Source organism: Haliotis rufescens, unplaced genomic scaffold (assembly GCF_023055435.1).
Source record: "Haliotis rufescens isolate VD_foot unplaced genomic scaffold, xgHalRufe1.0.p SCAF_6, whole genome shotgun sequence".
Taxonomy (NCBI): domain Eukaryota; kingdom Metazoa; phylum Mollusca; class Gastropoda; order Lepetellida; family Haliotidae; genus Haliotis; species Haliotis rufescens.
Window position 1 is genome coordinate 12,482,798 of NW_025964334.1, and position 18,201 is coordinate 12,500,998.

The following is an 18,201-nucleotide window of genomic DNA, read 5'->3' on the forward strand; positions in this document are numbered from 1 at the left end:
TTGACATAATTTTATAAAATGCGAAAATAAAGACTAAAGCATTGACACAAATGCGATCCAGAAAATATAACAGCGGAACTCTGTGCTTTATGAAAACTGTAACATTGAGCAAGGTGTCCCGGGCGAATACAAAGGGAAACCACTCTCAACTAAGATTATCTCCCCCTGAGTTATCAATAAGGTCACGGTCATCACTGTAGCCTGCCGACACCTTCCGTTTTAATCCTTCCCAAAATATCAAAAAGGTATGTTGTTTCACACTTCTTCAGCATAGACTCGGATAGAAATATATTGTAAGCTTTCGACACCACAGTTATGTGGATCGCTGTCGCGATTGAGAACATTTTTGACGTAAAGCAGACTAATTGTTTGGCAAAATATCTATGAAAAAGTATGCCGCCGTCTTGGATGAAGATAAAATAAACTTACGACAGGTATGGGGCTATCTTAGATTTACGACAATCTTAAGATATCTTAGGGCTACGATAGTTTCGAAAATATGCTACGATAGCCTACGATTTCCTTACGATAACTTTACGATAATTTTAGGGCTACGATCGTTTCGAAAATGTACGCCCAGGTCACAAAATAGAGCAGTGTATATGAAATTCTACCATGACACTGATGAATGCTTGATTCTGATTGGTTAAAAAGAGGTTTCCTTTTTGCTACGGAAACCCTTTTAAAAAATGTTAAACCTTTTCACACAAAAACCGTGGGTATGAATACATCGATAGCCCACGTATTGATTCAAGAACATATGTCTGCCGATTGATCAACCACATGTAAACTGTAAAACTTAACTATATTTCCTCTATTACACGCTGGGTGTCAAATACAAGCCATGTCTCTAATACACACGGACTCAACGTCTTCCGCGAAATTAATAGACGGTCTAGCGTCTAATAGAGGAAATACGGTAGTTTGATATCGGATGTTTTGAGCGTACTAGGCTGCAACCCTGACTGTTGCGATGATGACATTCCAAGATTTAATGAAGGCATATCTCTTGCATACAAATGAACGTTTATGAAACTGTTATGAAAAACCGACAATGAAAATAAAATATAACATTATAAGAAATGTTTGAATAAACATGTTCATGACAACATCTTGTTTTCAACCCTTTTTTTATGATCGATATTCATTGCCATCTCAGTCAACCACAACCGTAAGGATTGGGCAGGAGAGGATTTGAAAGTCGATCAGAAAACACTCCTCCCTTATAAAGGCGAAAACAATATCCCGGCGTCACTGAAGTCACAGCACACTTGATCATAACAACTTATCAAACTTGTTGAGATTTACAATTGTTTACAATTATTTTCGTTCTTCGCTGTCTATAAAGTATTTTTTCCACTTTGGCCTTTCAGTCACCCTTCTCTGGGTGGAACAGCAGTGTCATTTTCCCCGTCTTAATCTGCACATTCCTGTTATATACAATGTCATATCAATGTCAGTTTAATGACAGTCTATCATGTGAATCGGCTATTGACTTTAAAAACGGGACCAAATGCAGCACATAGTCACAGAAACGAAACTGAAAGTAGAACGGATTCGTGTATAGACAGAGTGCTATATGCCACGTGGCGCATAAATGCAACTAAATACAGCTTACGTCATGGAAGTTTCCGCGATCGTTTACAAGCATATAAAAGTGGGGCGATCGAGAACCATCAGACACACGGACAAGAGAAGCGGTATACATAAGTCTGTGCAGCGACAGGTAGGTCATAGCAACACTCGTTCCTCGATATCCGTTTGGGCAAAGACGTATACCCACTATATATGCTTTGAGTGGGGTCATATGATCGAGATCCAAAGTTGTGACAACTTTCAGTGTTTATAAACATTGCCCTTGTCATTCGGCGATCGAGTCAGAATTAACCGTTGGGAATCTGGAGGAACGACAGAGATAATTGGTTAAACAGGTTTCAGTTGTAACTATGTTGGCTACCGTCATTGTCAGACTGACATATCATTTACCCTCTGACATAATATATATTAATGCGCACATTCCAGGAAAACATGCAATGTTTAGGTAATGTTTGTGAGCGATGGAAATAGATTGTAAAGGACAGAATGGAAGAATGACTTTATATGATGAAGAGTTTGGGATGGTAAATATCCTGTACTAAGAATACACATAATGTATGAAGCTCTCCAAGGCTAGCTAAATACAATGTTTATTCCTAATACAGGATATTTACCATCGTCAAACACACTCGCGTGATAATCTCTATTGATCCGTGTGGCATACAGGCATACGAATTCCAGTATCATTATCTTCTACATCATCAGATTGCATTAATACATAAACTATTTTCCATATATTCTTAACCATAGTCCAACCAGAGAACGGGTTCTGAAAACGTGGTTGCTGCGATGGCCTGTCGAAGTGACATTGTTCCAAAAAATACGTTAAGACAAATATACACAAAGAAAAAACTTAAGCACACCCTAATATATTTCATTAGGGGACACGGGTGGCCCAGTCGTCTAAGGCGCCGTGATTCGCTGTGCAGAGTTGCGTCCCTTGATTGTGGGTTCGAATCCCGGTTTGCCCCGATTATGTTTCTAGGTTTGTCAGCACCATACCCATGCTCGTGGGTTTCACCGAAGCGGTAAACATCTGAGACCTGCATCACTTCGGGCTTTCCTCCCACATTAAGCTGACACGCCGTGATATGACTGGAATACTGTTAAAAGCGGCGTCGAGAAAATGATGTAATCAGTCATGCGTGACGAAAGCTCACGTGCCATGCATGGTATGCCCGTGCATCATGCTACCCTCGAGTATTTCTAAAAGCGATATATCCAAACGTTAAAATTGCTTTCTTAGGACGGTTTTAAACAGTTATTTCAGGATATTGTGTGACCATTGCACAAAGGCAATTACCAAACGCCACAAGATGGCATATAATCGGCATGCATAACGCAGGAATGTCTTATAAATGCAATTGGTCGGAATTTGGGGTATCATCACACTGTCGTAAGCCGTTTAGTCGTTCCCAGATCCGGAAGACCTCCTGTGACGACACATCACGAAGACAGGGACCTTCTTCATCTCATACGCCGAGAACCCTCTTTAACAAGTAATAGTCTGAAACAGCTGTGGTTGCCCAATCGTCGTTTCAGCACCAGAACTGTCAGGGAACGGCTGAAAGCAGCAGGACTGAGGGCAAGACGAGTCATAAAGCGTCCCTTGTTGAGAGATCACCACAAAGCTGCTCGTTTAGCATGGTGTATTGCGCGACAGAACTGGAATCTGAGAACTTGGAGACGGATCCATTGGTCAGACAAAAGTCGCTCTCTGCTCCACGTAACTGATAGAAGAACGAGAGGTTGAGGCACCGGAACACGGCCTACATCCCCAGGAACATTAAACCGACTGTTGCATACAGCGGGGGCTCGGTAATGGTTTGTGAGTGTATCTCTCATGATTGCAGGTTGGATTTGGTCACCATAAGGGGCAACTTAACAGGGGCTCAGTACATCCGGGACATTTTGAGGCCAGTCGTCGTTCCTCATTTTGACAACCACCCTCTTGCTAAACGACCTCAGTGCATGGATGACAATACTAGGCCTCATCGTTTGCATGCAGTTGTGGATGACATGAGGGCCAATGAAATAACGACTCTACCCTGGCCAGGAATGAGCCCAGATTTGAACCCCCTTGAACATGATTGGGATATTCTGGGGCGGCGCATACAGGCACGAGATCCTCCTCTGCAAGATTTACGCCAATTGGAAGCAGCATTGCATCAGACTTGGTTGTTGTTGACCCATCAACAGATCCAAAGTCTGACTAGAGGCATGAGACGTAGGGTGGAATGCGTCATCCGGGCACGTGGCGGTTATACCCGCTACTGATCTGTTTCACGTGTCATGTCAAGTAGAGACTTTAAGGAACATGTTCACATGAAACATCAAACGTAACTCGTTTACTTAATCCTGCAGCTCCATACTTTTTTAGGCATTGTCTAAGGACAAAAACAGTACCTGTGTTACTTTAATGGCTTTATCAGTAAATTTAATCACAACTAACCAATATCTTCTTTATTTGTTGTCAAATGTTGTTCTATCTGATGACATTGGTATCGCCCAGTTCCTGTAGACAGTCACCCCATGCCATGTTTTTTTGCCATTTGTCATGGTTCAGAAATAGGGGTGTGCTTAGCGTTTTTCTTTCTGTATATCTTTGAGTTGAATGAAGGGATGATTATCCCAATGCTTTGGGTAAAGGGAAGTATCTCGTTTCATTTGTGAAAGTGGGGACATATATTCTGGACCTGTATCATAAACCTATTCATTGGGATCGCTATTAAGTAAGAGAGTTCTTTCTATAAGCATTGAAACCTATTGTGAGGTTTTATTTTCGTTCGGGAGGTTTTACTTTGAATGTAAAACCTCAAATCCCAGGTTTAACCAAGTAACTGAAAAAATGACAACAAGTAGCAATTCAAAGTTTCGATACACATATTTCCAAACATTTATCAAGTTCTTCTTCGGTTAATGGCTTCCCAAATCGATAAGATAAGTCATCGCTTTCTTCAGTGAATGAAGACTGGGTAACAAAATGAAAGTCGTCGTGGCTCATCTTTCCACTTCAGAGTCTCTGGTGAAACACAGGCTTTTAAACAAGTGCTTATCAATGCTGCACAATTTGCACGTGCAGTAACTGCTAGCCGTTACGTCACAACTACCTCCATGTAACAGTTGGATTGTTTAAAGTCGAAAATCTTGTAAAGCAAAAAACACCTTTAAAGTTTGCGTATTTTCGTTTTGAAAAGTTTAAAAGAAGTGGAATATAGCAACACAAACATTTAAAAACCGAAGATCCCTTGGTTTTACCCTCTCCCCAGGGCATGCTCTGTCTACCAAAACCTCGTAAGCTGTTTTCTCCAATACTGAATGAATGTCGGTAAGATAAATTCGTTATCAACCAATCCCTCGGAGCATATGGTGTGATGTACCCTGTGTGTGAGCTGACGGCTCGGGGTACATTCATACAGACCCGGAGTATATGTCCGAAGTGTCACTGAGTAAAACGCTTGGAGTCAGTCATTTTGACAGATAACAAGCGAGTTACTTCCCCTTATGCGACGTATACGGATAGACATTGTTTCATTTCAGCTCAACAACACTAAATGCGAGATAAGCAAATTACCTAAGGTTTGCTGCGATTGATTTCCCAGCGGGGTACATGAGCGAGCTACGTGGAAAATAATTGCCCGCTCCTTAACCAATCAGAAGCTAGCATTTTAATGTGAAGTGAGATAACTTAATTAATTATAGTGTACCCCACTTTTGTGGTACAACTTATATTACTGTGGTAATCTGTCATTTGGTTTGTCTGTCATGGATGAAATCTAGAATCTTTTTTTCGTTATCTGATCGACCAGATGGTTTGCTGTGGTAGTCACCTTTGTGAAGCCATTCGAAATAAGAAAAGCTATCTGATTTGATATCACGTTTTCATCATATGGGATACAGTTCGTGTTCTACACGGGATGGCACCACGATCGAGCCAAGAAAAGTAGACTTGACATGGAAATTGTCACAAATAGACTTTCATATAGGCTAATGGACAAGCTTGCCTCAGGCAAATGCGCCACTTTTAAAGAAGTTCATGTATACCACGGTGTGTCCTCTTTATGTGCGAGGAAAACTATGATTTGACATTTTCCACTTGAAACTTACGACAGACAAAGAAGCATGATTCGAACCAATGATCATAGGATTCTGGCACCGCCAATGGACACAATTATGCATCTCGAATAAGCCAAGAAACGTCAACAAAATAATATCTTTTTTACATGTTTACATCTTTTACATATTCTTTACCAAAACCAGTTACCCTTCCGCTGTCTTTCTTTCAGAGATTATTACATTGACGTGTAACAACATGTCGCGGACGTACGTCGTATGTTATCTGCTCCTCATCAGTTCCCTGGGAGTCAGTGCCAAAGGTACGTGAACCACCTGTTTTTGTTTCGGTATTTCTCAGGTTCACGAATTGTATTGTTTGGTGACGTTTTCCCCCTGGATGCCAGAGGGACATATGTGTTCCCTCCTCTTCAAACCTTACTTTGAAGTCGAATTAACTTCAACATGCATCACACACACAAATACACTGCACAGAGATGAATTCTGTGGGAAATTCCCTGTTCCATGACATCATATACTGTCATTTTAGGCAAAGCAGAATGACAGAAAATGACCTCTGAAAATTAGGTACATCGCAATTGTCGACATTTTACACATTACTGAATCATTATTCACGGCGTTATTTACGCTGAAGGGGTCGTTGTCGGCAAAGGTACTACAGAAATGCACCCCAGGTACATACAGAAATGTACCCAAGCCAAAATCAAAATAGAGAAACGTACCCTAGGGCGCAATGCGTGTTATCGGTTCATTAAGGGTCCGTCACTTCCTGTGTGCCAAACCGCGGTGACATTCATCGGTGTCGGGCCGGGAAGTCGAAAATCTATTTACCAGTAGTACCGGAAAGGCGAATGGAGGGGTAAGGGACTGGGGACCGGGAAGGCGAATGAAAAGATCAGTGATGTCTCTTTGTTCTGAAACCCAAGTAAGAAGTATATAAGATTTCAAGAGCATATGTTCCCACAACAACACACACAATCAGCCATGTTGGAGTAAGCATCAAAAGTTCAAAGCGGATCACTCTATGATACATAGATAGTCCAATACCCCCAGATCTCATATATACCACTTCCTCCTCCATTGGGATCACGAACTACCCTTATCAAGTGGGATCGGACAATAAACAAGCCAAGCCGGCTGCCGGCGGCCATCTTAGCCATCGCCTGACCCCCAAGGGCCACCCCCCACGGACAATCAAATCTCGCTAAGTGCTTTTTATCTCCCTCTCCCCTCTATTCTTTCTAGATCTACCTTATATTTATTGTAATTAAATCTATACTTTGATATATTTAATTGTTATCTCATATTAACTTAAAGCTCAATCTATTTAACTTTCTGTAGCTCCTATATTGTATTGGTACTATAACCTTGTGACACACTACCAACTCCTTGCCCACAACAAATCATGTCATCAACTACCCCCCCACCTACGTCCCCTCCCACAGACTCCATATTCACAACACCCATACACTCGGACACCCACTTCCCAGAACTCACGCCCACCCATAACCAAAACCCTGTCCCCTTCGACTTCGGAATAGATTTCCAAGAATTCTCTTTCAACCCCCCAATCCCCTCCCCCCCCCAACCCCCCCAGCCGCATGCAAACAAAACCACAACAGCTCCCAAACCCCCATCCCCAAAACCCACAAAGCGCCCACACCAATCCCCCTCAGAGTCATCGCTAACAACCAAAAAATCATGTGCCAAACAGACACCTCCATCCACCTCAACATCTGCCCACACCTCAGCACCAAACCAATGCGGCAGGGGGTTCAAGGTCACCTTTCCATCACAAGACACTCTCAACCAAGCACGCAGACAAACAATGATAGATGGTCTAAACATAACATGGCAAACACCAAAATGGCTCACATTAATACAAGGGGTTATATACATAGACCATAGGGACACACAGAAAGACATACTAGAATACATACACACAGCAAATCAACTCCATACACAACCTGAAATTACAGATTACAAGAGCATAAACAACAGAACACCCATACCAGGCAGAACTACAACACAAACTATTTTCCTCACCTTCAAAAGCACCACACTACCATCACACATAATCTTCGGAGCACTCAGATACAAAATCAACCCAATAAGGAAAAACCCCCCTCAATGCAACATATGCCATTCATATAACCACACTACAGCCACTTGCCGTCAACCGCCCATGTGCCAGAAATGTGGGTCCCTCAGGCATGAAACCCCTGAGTGCACATGGGCGGCCTACTGTATTCAATGCGACGCCGAAGGACATACAGCCACCCAAAATACTTGCCCACTTAAACAAAAACACATCCTTCAGCTAAACAAGCATATCAAACAAGAACATCTACCCAAACCGGCCAGACTAATACAAACATACAATAGCTTATCAGAATATGAAGATATATCAGACACATCATCTTCTTCATCACTACCTGTCCCCCATACCCTCCACCCAGCCCCGGCCCACCCAATCCAAATGTAAACAACTCTTCTCCATCCCAGCCCCAACCCCCCAGATCCACCCCCATCCAACAATCACCATTCCCCCCACCCCCTCATTAAACACTGTCTCACCCCAACTAGCCATTCCACCCCAACCATGTCTCCCTCCAGCAGTACCCCATCCCACAAGACACATGACCCTCCCCAAGGCCACCAATCCCCTGTTACCTACCCCTACCCACCCCCCTACTATGCCACCCCCCTCCACCGGCCCCACCCCACCCCCTAACACATCACCCAACCAAGCCAAGCCCCCCTTCAAACATTCTTTAGATCTGCTATACCAATTCTAGCCACACAACTGCAACCCAAACCCAGAATACATAAAGCCAAAGCACACCTATCCAAAAAACCACTCATTGCACAGAAAATCCAGTCACTGAGATCAACAACTCCCAAACCAGTCACCCCCCAAAAACTACATTCCAATACAAACAAAATCATTGAGTTCCTGTCAGCAGCTCTCCTCATCAAAAGTCCCACCCCCAAAAAACTCCACAACCTAGCCCTGGTGTCTAACCTCTATCAAAAACCCTACCAACACTTCCAAACTGCCATAAAAGCTCTTAAATAATAAACTATATCAGTCCCAAAACCCCTCTTGCAAATCAGCCCCAAAACACCATTCATTTGGCTTTAACATCCCCACTTAATTCATAAAACAGAACATGGTGATTTTACAGTGGAACTGTAATGGTCTCACCACTAATGGGCATGAACTTAAGGCCCTCATCGCCCTAAACAAAATTGCCCCGTATGTAATAGCAGTACAAGAAACAAAGTTATCTCCCAAAAAAGCCTTCAAATTGCCAGGCTATACTTTCCTTCGGCAGGATAGAGCCAGACCTCCTAATAAACCTGCCCCTCCCCCCCCCCCCATGGAGGACTAGGCCTTTTTATCAAAAACACCATCCATTACGAAGAACTACCCATCCTCACTCCTAACCTAGAAGTCCTGGCAGCTACTATCACTATCAAAGACACTAAAATAACTGTAATCAATTGCTACCACACAAAAACTAAACCGTTCAACCCTGAAGATCTTGAAATTGTGTCAAAAATACTATGGAAAAAATTTAAAGCAATAAAAGGCAATGCCAAAACCTTTAACTTGCCCAAATTCCCCCTACTTACAACAGATAAAGAAAAGGCTAATGCCATGGCTGCCCATCTTTTGGCTGTCAGCAGCTCTACCAACCACTCCAAACACATCCAAGACACTATAAACACTCAACCTGCATTTCAAAACAGAACCCCACACTCACATCTTCCTATCAATAAACTCATAAACATCCACGAACTTCAAACTGCACTAAAAAACAAAAACACAGCCCCAGCCACTGGATTAGACAATATAAGCTACAAAATCCTTAATCATGTCCCCATCAAAATTCAAAAATTAATACTTCAACTATATAATCAAGTTTGGACAGCTGGTTACCTCCCCAAAACATGGAAAAATGCATTAGTGGTGCCAATTCTGAAACCAGGGAAATGACCCAGATTCTTATCGCCCCATCTCACTCACATCCCATCTATGCAAAATTATGGAATCAATAATTAACAACAGACTAAAGCACAAAATCCAAAACAATAGCCTTATTAAAGAGGACCAGAGCGGCTTTACAGCAAACAGACAGACCCTAGACCATATTTTAAATTTAGAACATGATGTTAAGACAGCTCAAGCACAAAAACAATACACTGTGGCCATTTTTATTGACTTTTCTAAAGCATTTGATATGGTTTGGCAACAAGGCCTAATTCAAAAACTACTAGATAAAGCCATTGATGGAAGAATTTTAAATTTCATTCACTCTTTCTTAAATAACAGAAACATAACAGTAAAGTCAAACAAGACCCTATCAGACCCCCACATTCTCAAAAACGGCACCCCCCAGGGAAGCATTATGTCCCCCACACTATTTAACTTAATGATTGATGACATATTCCCATCTACTCCCAAAAATATTACTACAGCAAAATTCGCTGACGATATTTCATTCTGGACGTCATCAACATCCATAAAACAAATAAAAAAAAGAATTAACCAATCCTCTCGAAACTAGAGCTCTGGGCTTCCCAATGGGGGTTCAAAATTAATACCAAAAAAACCATCGGCATTGTTTTAAAAAAAACCTACATGCCAAATTTAACACCCAAACTTACACTTTACAAAGAGAATATTAAATTTCAAAAAGAAGCAAAATTCCTAGGAGTCACATTTGATCAACACCTTACATGGGCTCCCCACATCAATAATGTGGTCAACTCCTGCCAAAAAGATATCAATCTAATGAGAGGCTCTCACTGGGGAGCTGACAAACAAACACTCATAAATATAAACAAAACCCTTATCCAAGCTAAAATAGACTATGCCGTCCCGGTCCTCCACTCTCTAACAGTTAATCTGGAAAAAAAGCTAAACTCAGTACAGTATAAAGCCCTTAAGATAGCCCAGGGGACCAGAAATGGCACCTCCCTTAACACCCTACAAATCATCACAGGCACTACTTCAATTCAACTTAAATGCCATCAATCTATACTCAGTTACTGGGCTGGGGCACAACAAAACCCCATTTACAAAGAAATACTCCAAAAATACAAAAACTCACGACCAGCTACCATCAAAAAGTTCAAAAATAACACTAACATAGCCCCCTTCATCACACACCTGCAAAACCTCATCAAAACCTATAACCTACAACATATAACTCACTCGCCCCCCAACAACTCATACATCCTCGACACCACCCCCCCCCCCCCCCCCCCCTATACAGATGCATCATATAACAGAAATAACAAAAAAACAGGGCTGGGTATCCATACAACACAGCCCACACAAAGCACAAATAAATACCAATATGCAAATTATACACATACAAACACAGCTGAGCTACTAGCCATTCTCCAAGCATACCACCAAGCTGAAACATCAAACCAAAACAAAATCATCATCATTACTGACTCATTCAACTCAATAAAACAAATAGCAGACAAACACTGCAAATCCAGACCCGACCTAATCAAACAAATAATAAACACCCACTCAAAACTCAAAATAGCAAATAAAACAATAACACTAGTATGGATACCCAGCCACACAGGCATACCAGGCAATGAAATAGCAGACCAAACAGCAAAAACAGCAAAAACTGACCAAATACCCACTTTACAATTCCACACATGCAAAACCGAAACAAAAACACTAATAAAACACAACATTAGACAACAAAGCTTTAATAATAACATTCAAAAATGTAAGTCACAATGGATTAAAAACACTGTTCACCAACCCAATTACCAAATGCAAGAACTACACAAACTCCATTTTAGCAGACAAAATTATAAACAGAATACAAAGCAATCAAACTAACTTAAACGAAACACTCTACAAACAAAACAGACATACAAGTCCAAACTGCACACACTGTAACACCACAGAAGACATAAATCACATATTTACCACCTGTAGTAAATATAAACAACAACAGGTAACACTATATAACTCTCTTCCGCCTAAATACAAAAACAATACTACCATGCTATTTAAACCAAACAACCCACCAGCCACCTACCTACAAATAGCCATCTTTCTTAAAGACACTACCTCAACAATTTATCAACAAGAATTTAGACCTCGTATCGTATATTAGGGTTTAACGTCCGCTTCGCATTTACTGCATTTCGCAGACGGGGTAGGTGGTATTACTAAAAATAAATAAAGTATAAATATGTAAACACCATACCCAAAAAACTGTAAGGGAGGGGAATAACCTATCAGAGAGATTATTATGTAACTACCCTATTAAATGTAGAGTATATAAAGTGAAATGATTACAGTTAGGCTGTAATTTAACCATAGTGAGGTTAATAAAGAAAGAAAAAGGGGAAAAAGCCTATAGTAAGTCTAGGTAAGCTGGGGAAGGGGTGGGGGGTGAGGAGCTTTGGTTATGTGTGGTGTGCATCTCGCGGTGATTGGATAGCTTTAGGTATGGTTAAGTGATAATGATTTTTAAGTGGCTGGAAAAACGAGTTTGGCTGCGCGGACGTCGGAGAAGACAGTCCGCGCTGGAAATTTGGATCCCGATCCTAAATATAAAGGTTTGTTTACAGTGGGACTATGGGAAACTGGTTATTAGGATTATTAAGAGAAAATAAACTGGGAGTGGTAAAGGCGGGTTTAGGTAGGGCAAGTCCCGGGGATTTGCTGTCTAAGTGTCAGGGAGAGCTCCAGAGAGTAGAATTTTAGTAAGTTGGTGATCATGGAGGCTTAGGGGGTGGTAGTATTTCTTGACAAAGTGGGCCGTGGTGTTGGTGATGAATTAGGGGGTAAGGGTGATCCCCTGGTCTTGGACTTCAAGGAGTAGAGATTTAAGATCTGAGGGGGTGGAGATTTCATGCTTGAATCGCTCCCTTCCCAGGTATTGAACGATGGTGAAGAGAGGGCGTTCATGGGTACTTTTATATAATTTAGTGCCAGGGGCTTGGAGCGTAAATGGGGAGGGTAGGAGGTAGAGATCAGAGAGGATTTTTTCGGCCAGTAGTGTGAGCTCTTGTGTATTTAGCAGCTCAGATGGGGCTGTATCTTGGGCGATGGGGTCAGTTCGGGAGTCAGTGTTGATGTGCAACGGGGGTTTGATAGGTGAAGTGGCAGAGTTGGTAGTAGGTGGTTGTTTGGGGGAGGGGGGTGGCGATTGGGGTAGTTCCATGGTTTGGGTGGAGCAGTGAAAACTGGTTATATTGGGGGGAGCCTTTGGGGGTGGTGTTTGGGTGAAGTGGTCAGATTGGGGGATATGGGTAGGTGTGCTTAGTCTTTTCCTCTTTTTAACATGGAGAGGGGTTTCATTTGGGGGAGAGGTAGCCGAGTTTGTGCCGGGGGTAAGGGAATTTGTACCCAGAGGTTGTTGGAGGGGATGAGCTAACATATTTACATAGTCTTGATCCTGGGGTGTTGGCTGAGGGGTCATTGGTTGTGTGACTGGTTCCTGGATTGGCGGGGGAGTTGATGAAGTTGGGTATATTTCCATGTCTGAGTTGACAGTAGGTTGGTTGGCCGATGTGGAGGAGAGGGCTTGCCCGGTGGTTGAGGCTTGTGGAGGGTTGGGATGATTGGTCCTCCTGCTGTTTCGATACCAGGCTGTTTTGGGCTGTTTGGTGTCAAATTGGATGGTCAATGTCTTGACACCCAGAGACAGGTCCGCTAAGATAGAGTAGTTTCCCACTCTGAAAGATAGTAGTGGAAGTATTATTTCCACAAGATCCCTAGGAAGGGATTTGTTGATGCTTCTCGTGGTAATGTTCATGCTTGACGAACGATATAACGACGAAACGACGACAACGACACCAATTTAGACCTTCCCAAACAAAACCATTAAGTAATTCTCTCATTCTACAGCAATACTTTAGATTCGGATCGGATCGAAAATTTCTGCACGGACTGTCTTCTACGACGTCCGCGCCTCAAAATCTCAGCGCGGATTTCCACAATGACGTCCGCGCCCCCAACTCCTAGCGCGGATTGTCTACTCCGACGTCCGCGCCTCAAACTCTCCCATATCCACTCATAGAAACAATATAGCCGTTCATCCAGCCACTCACTCAATGTCAAGGTTAACAAGCTCACTGCCACACACGCCGACACACAGCCTTTACCTTCCCCCCCCCCCGTGCTAGCCCCCTGCTTATTAACATAGGTTACTCACACTTATTCATATCTACTTCCCCCATTTATTTATTACTTATTATTTATTATTAGTATTTATTCATCAGCTTAACTGATTCCTTCTGTCTCTCTACCTATCCTATTTATTTACACCCCCATAGACCAAGGTTAACGTAGGACTTTTTACCTCTCCACGGCTCCTACTGCCTCCTAAACCCCAACCCTTCTTCTCACTACTTTATCCCCCTTCACTTACAGTTTTTTGGGCTAGACGTTTATTATTATTCCCACTATTTATGATTTTATAAAACCGTCTGCCCCGAGTGCAAAATAGCCAGAGGCTGAAGCGTTCGTAAAATCTCTTAACTATTACTACTGTTCCCTCTTGTATTCTGTCTTTTACCAAACAAGGCAGAGTGTACTTACGTGAGAGCTTTTGAATACATCCAAGAGGCTGCACACAACTTAGGTTTTGACTGGACTCCCCGGGTGTTTCAGCTAGACTTTGAGCGCGCTGCCCACAACGCCGTTCAATCTGTGTTCGCAACTACACATACTAGAGGCTGCTTCTTTCACTTTACCCAGTGTATGTGGCGACGCGTACAGAAGGAAGGACTGGCAACAGAATACACTAGCGTTGAAGAAGTGAAGAAGGTTGTAAGACGAGCTTCTGCCCTTCCCTTGGTGCCACTAGACATGGTTGAAGACGTGTGGGCTGATGCGATTGCAGACAGTCCTCAAGGCGTCAAGGTGACGCGCTTCATGGACTATGTTACCACTACATGGGTAGAAGGATCTTGGAGCAAGGACCTGTGGAATCACTTCGGAAACCAGGGACGCAGAACAAACAACAACCTTGAAGGATGGCATCATCACCTGAACAAGAGCGCCCAGAAGACCCACCCTAACATCTTCGAGGTAATGAATCTTCTGAAACGTGAACAATCTCTAACAGAAGTGAGGGTTGAGCAGCTAGGCGCTCACCCAAGAGCACCTGCTCGGAAGAGAAAATACCGAGTGATTGACTCTAGACTCCGTGCCTTGAAAGAAGATCTGTTGAAACAATTGACGACAACAATGGACTACACTGACGATGTGGCAGATCTACTGCACTGGGAATGAACTGAATTATTACATAAATGATAAAATGTATGTCTATATACATCTTCAAATACATGCATGATATATGATATGTTATACTATACTTGTTATATATTGACTTTGTTGCCCAGATTAAATAGTGTCCTCATTTCATTGGTGTTTTTTTGTAATTAACAAGTACCGGGAAGGCGATCATCTGCCATAATAAGAATTTTTGTGATGACCGGGAAGGCGAACGTAATTCCTAACTCTGAGGGATTGATTTTCGCCTTCCCGGCCCATAACCCATTCATCATGGCGGTACGCGTTCGTCAGGAGGAACCTATGGATTAAGCTGCAGTGCAGCGTATCATATGGGAAACGATCATACCCAGTGACGTACGTACAATAATCTAATATTTCGCATCCACGCATGCAATCGTAATCAGTAGTTTCTGTATTTTGTTTTTGGCTAGGGTACATATCTGTATACACCAACGTACCTGGGGTATATTTCTATAGTACATGTGCTGACAACGACCCCTTCAGCGTTTTTACAGCATGTTTTGAAATCTAACTTTCGGATATTTACCAGGAGAAATGAATTTCTAAAATAGAATATTAGTGATGACGGGTGTCTGTCTTTTATCAAATCACCAATGCTATTTCCAAAACGTCGCCGATACCCCTAGAATGTTTTTGAAAATACACAAACACGAACGCCGAAGTGAACTTTTCGCCATATTTGGATAGTGTTTCACGTGTACCGGTTTTGAGACGCCTGTAAAATCACGTATATTTCAATGTCAGCTGCGATACATACACCCTCAAGCCAAATAAATTAGGTGTGAAAACTGCACCTGTTTGAAATGTAAACAAAACAAAACTCAGACAATACACATTGTAGCATTTTCTCTTATTTGTAGCTATCCATTCATCTATTCGTTGCACAACTTGGCTCAGCATTTTCAGAATATGCATGGGAAAAGAATCGTAGGAAGAATTAGGGAATTAAAAATAGATACATTGCAATGATTTGATATTTTCAATAGAAATTGCCAAAGTCTCCGTCCTGTGTGACGCCATTACTGATGCCAAATCACGCACTTCGACAACCGTTTTTCGCAGATTCTGACTATTTTCCTAAAAATCACAGGACAAGGTCAAAGTCAAGGTTGTGAAATATTTATTTCAGAGGACGAGAAGAGTTTCTGGAACGACCCTTGGTGTTGGGGGCCTGCTGTAGTGGGTGGTGCTGTAGTAGGCGCGGTAGCGGCTCCTTTTGCCCTTGGGGCCGGGCTAGCAGGATTGGGGTTCACAGCGGCAGGGATCAAAGCAGGCTCTGTGGCAGCGGGTGCAATGACTGCAGCGGCGACGACGGGAGTTGGCGCGGGTGCCGTTGCAGCGGCACAATCTGCAGGTACCTTTGTTACATATATCAGTGGAGTAGAAGTAAGAATATGCTCAGACCTGTTGTCTGTTATGAATTTCAGATGTTGCCAAGCTCAAAGCATTGAGTCTGATGCTGTTACAGATCTACGTCTATCTAAATGACCGCATAAAATGTGATACAAATAAGGAATGTGTAAACAAGACGTGTTATTTTCATCAGATAACAAATTATTTCTTATTACTTAATTGGAACAATTTATTTTATGCCTTGTCTCGGGGCGCTGGGGTCCATTTCTCACATGGGTACAGTGTGTGAAACCCAGTTATGATGTCCCCTAACGTGATACAGATGGAATATTGCTTAATACTCCGTAAATCCCATATACCATCATTTTAGATTACTTAAGATCCTAATTATTTAAATAATATATATTATATTTAATATTCGATTTTGATAAATCAGTTAACAATTATCAACCATTTTCTTGCATTATATATACTTTCCTTTTCTCACAGGGGCTGCTGGCGTAGCCGTCACCACGCAGGCAGCAATGGCCGTGGTTGGAGGAACCTTTGGCTACTTCAATAGCGGTTGCTCGGAGCCAAGTTGCGAAAATGAGAAAAATTGAAAAGAGAAGAAAATGACGATGTCAACTGATGGCCAGTCGCAAAAAAATATCCGTGTGGCTCAAGATCGCCCTAATACTAATTACTACTGCTTCTCAGAGATTTCGGAAACGGTATTGCATGTGATAATACCATTTTGATATAGGGGTGAAACCCCTAAAACCATGCACGTCAACATATCCAACTGTCAGGACATCTCAACAGCATGATAATAAATATTTTGAAATTTATAGTTGAGAGGATAGTACAGTGTTTGTTACATTTGGAAAAGTAACCCAAGGGTAAGACATATGTCTGACATTCATGTCTTACTTGTCTGGTATAAGCTGTTGTCATGGACTCTTTGTTGTAAATTACACGTAGAAATACTTATTCAGAACCAAAGTTAAGCTTAATTGATCATTTATTGAAAGTTGGTGTTTTTTTGTGTGCTTATATACAATAAAGAAGTTGACAACCAAACTTTGTGTTTATACCACGGGCGCGTTGGAGGCACGAATCGCTCAGAGTAAGCAACTTAATCTCTCATCCTGGGGTTAGCAACAGCTTGAAGCGCTTGCGCACTCTTCCAAAATGGCGACGCAACTTCCGCTTGGTTGCCTTGTCCCTAATGAAGAACGTTATAGAAGAGGCTCAATGGCGAGCTGATGAAATTATGAGTGCTTTGGAAATGTGGAGCAGACTTTGTTTGCTGGGAGGTCAGCTGCTTTTGCCCATTTCCCAGTTTATCCAGTCAAGATTTCTTGTTCCGCTGTCGAATTTAGCCATTTTGGTTTTAAGAACGAAGCGACTTCGGACAGAGCTTGGTCGTGGGCCGAAGTGGCTGAAAGTTAGCCTCCCTTATAAGGCGAATCGCTGTATACATCGCTTGCAAGCGATTGGCGCTTTGCAACGCACCCCACTTCTACACCCTTATCAAAGACTTCTAAGTTGCCCACTGATTGGATGTAACGGTGCGAGGAAGTTTGAAAGTTTAGCCTGACGATGACGTCATATGTCGGCACTGGTACTGCGGAAGTGTACCACATGTACTCCGTAGACACGTTGGTTTGTTGTTTAACGCCGCACTCAGCAATATTCCAGCTATATGACGGCGGTCTGTAAATATTCGAGTCTGGACCAGACAATCCAGTGACTAACATCCAAAGCATCGATCTACGCAATTGGTATATGAAGACATGCATCAACAAAGTCAGCGAGCCTGACCACCCGATCCCGTTAGTCGCCTCTTGTGACAAGCATAGTCGCCTGTTACGGCAAGC

General features: G+C 42.3%; 1 protein-coding gene across 2 annotated transcripts; it reads left to right on the top strand.

Moving 5' to 3' along the window:
- The first annotated feature begins 1,569 nt into the window (after positions 1-1,569).
- Positions 1,570-17,220, top strand: LOC124135512 (interferon alpha-inducible protein 27-like protein 1). 2 transcript variants are annotated; one of them, XM_048385587.1, is made up of 4 exons: positions 1,570-1,726; positions 5,883-5,972; positions 16,116-16,340; positions 16,829-17,220. In XM_048385587.1, the coding sequence occupies exons 2-4, from the start codon at positions 5,909-5,911 to the stop codon at positions 16,939-16,941; spliced, it is 402 nt and encodes a 133-aa protein (XP_048241544.1). In that variant the 5' UTR covers positions 1,570-1,726; positions 5,883-5,908; the 3' UTR covers positions 16,942-17,220. The 2 variants fall into 2 exon arrangements, with proteins under 2 accessions (XP_048241544.1, XP_048241546.1); XM_048385589.1 differs by having other exon boundaries at positions 16,116-16,372; positions 16,829-16,944.
- The last annotated feature ends 981 nt before the right edge of the window (positions 17,221-18,201 follow it).

What these genes read in the sequence shown, in the direction of transcription:
- LOC124135512 (XM_048385587.1), top strand. Translation starts at nt 5,909, where the DNA reads ATGTCGCGGACGTACGTCGTATGTTATCTGCTCCTCATCAGTTCCCTG. An exon ending in CCTGGGAGTCAGTGCCAAAG is followed by an intron (nt 5,973 to 16,115) that starts GTACGTGAACCA and finishes TATTTATTTCAG; the next exon opens with AGGACGAGAAGAGTTTCTGG. An exon ending in TGCAGCGGCACAATCTGCAG is followed by an intron (nt 16,341 to 16,828) that starts GTACCTTTGTTA and finishes CTTTTCTCACAG; the next exon opens with GGGCTGCTGGCGTAGCCGTC.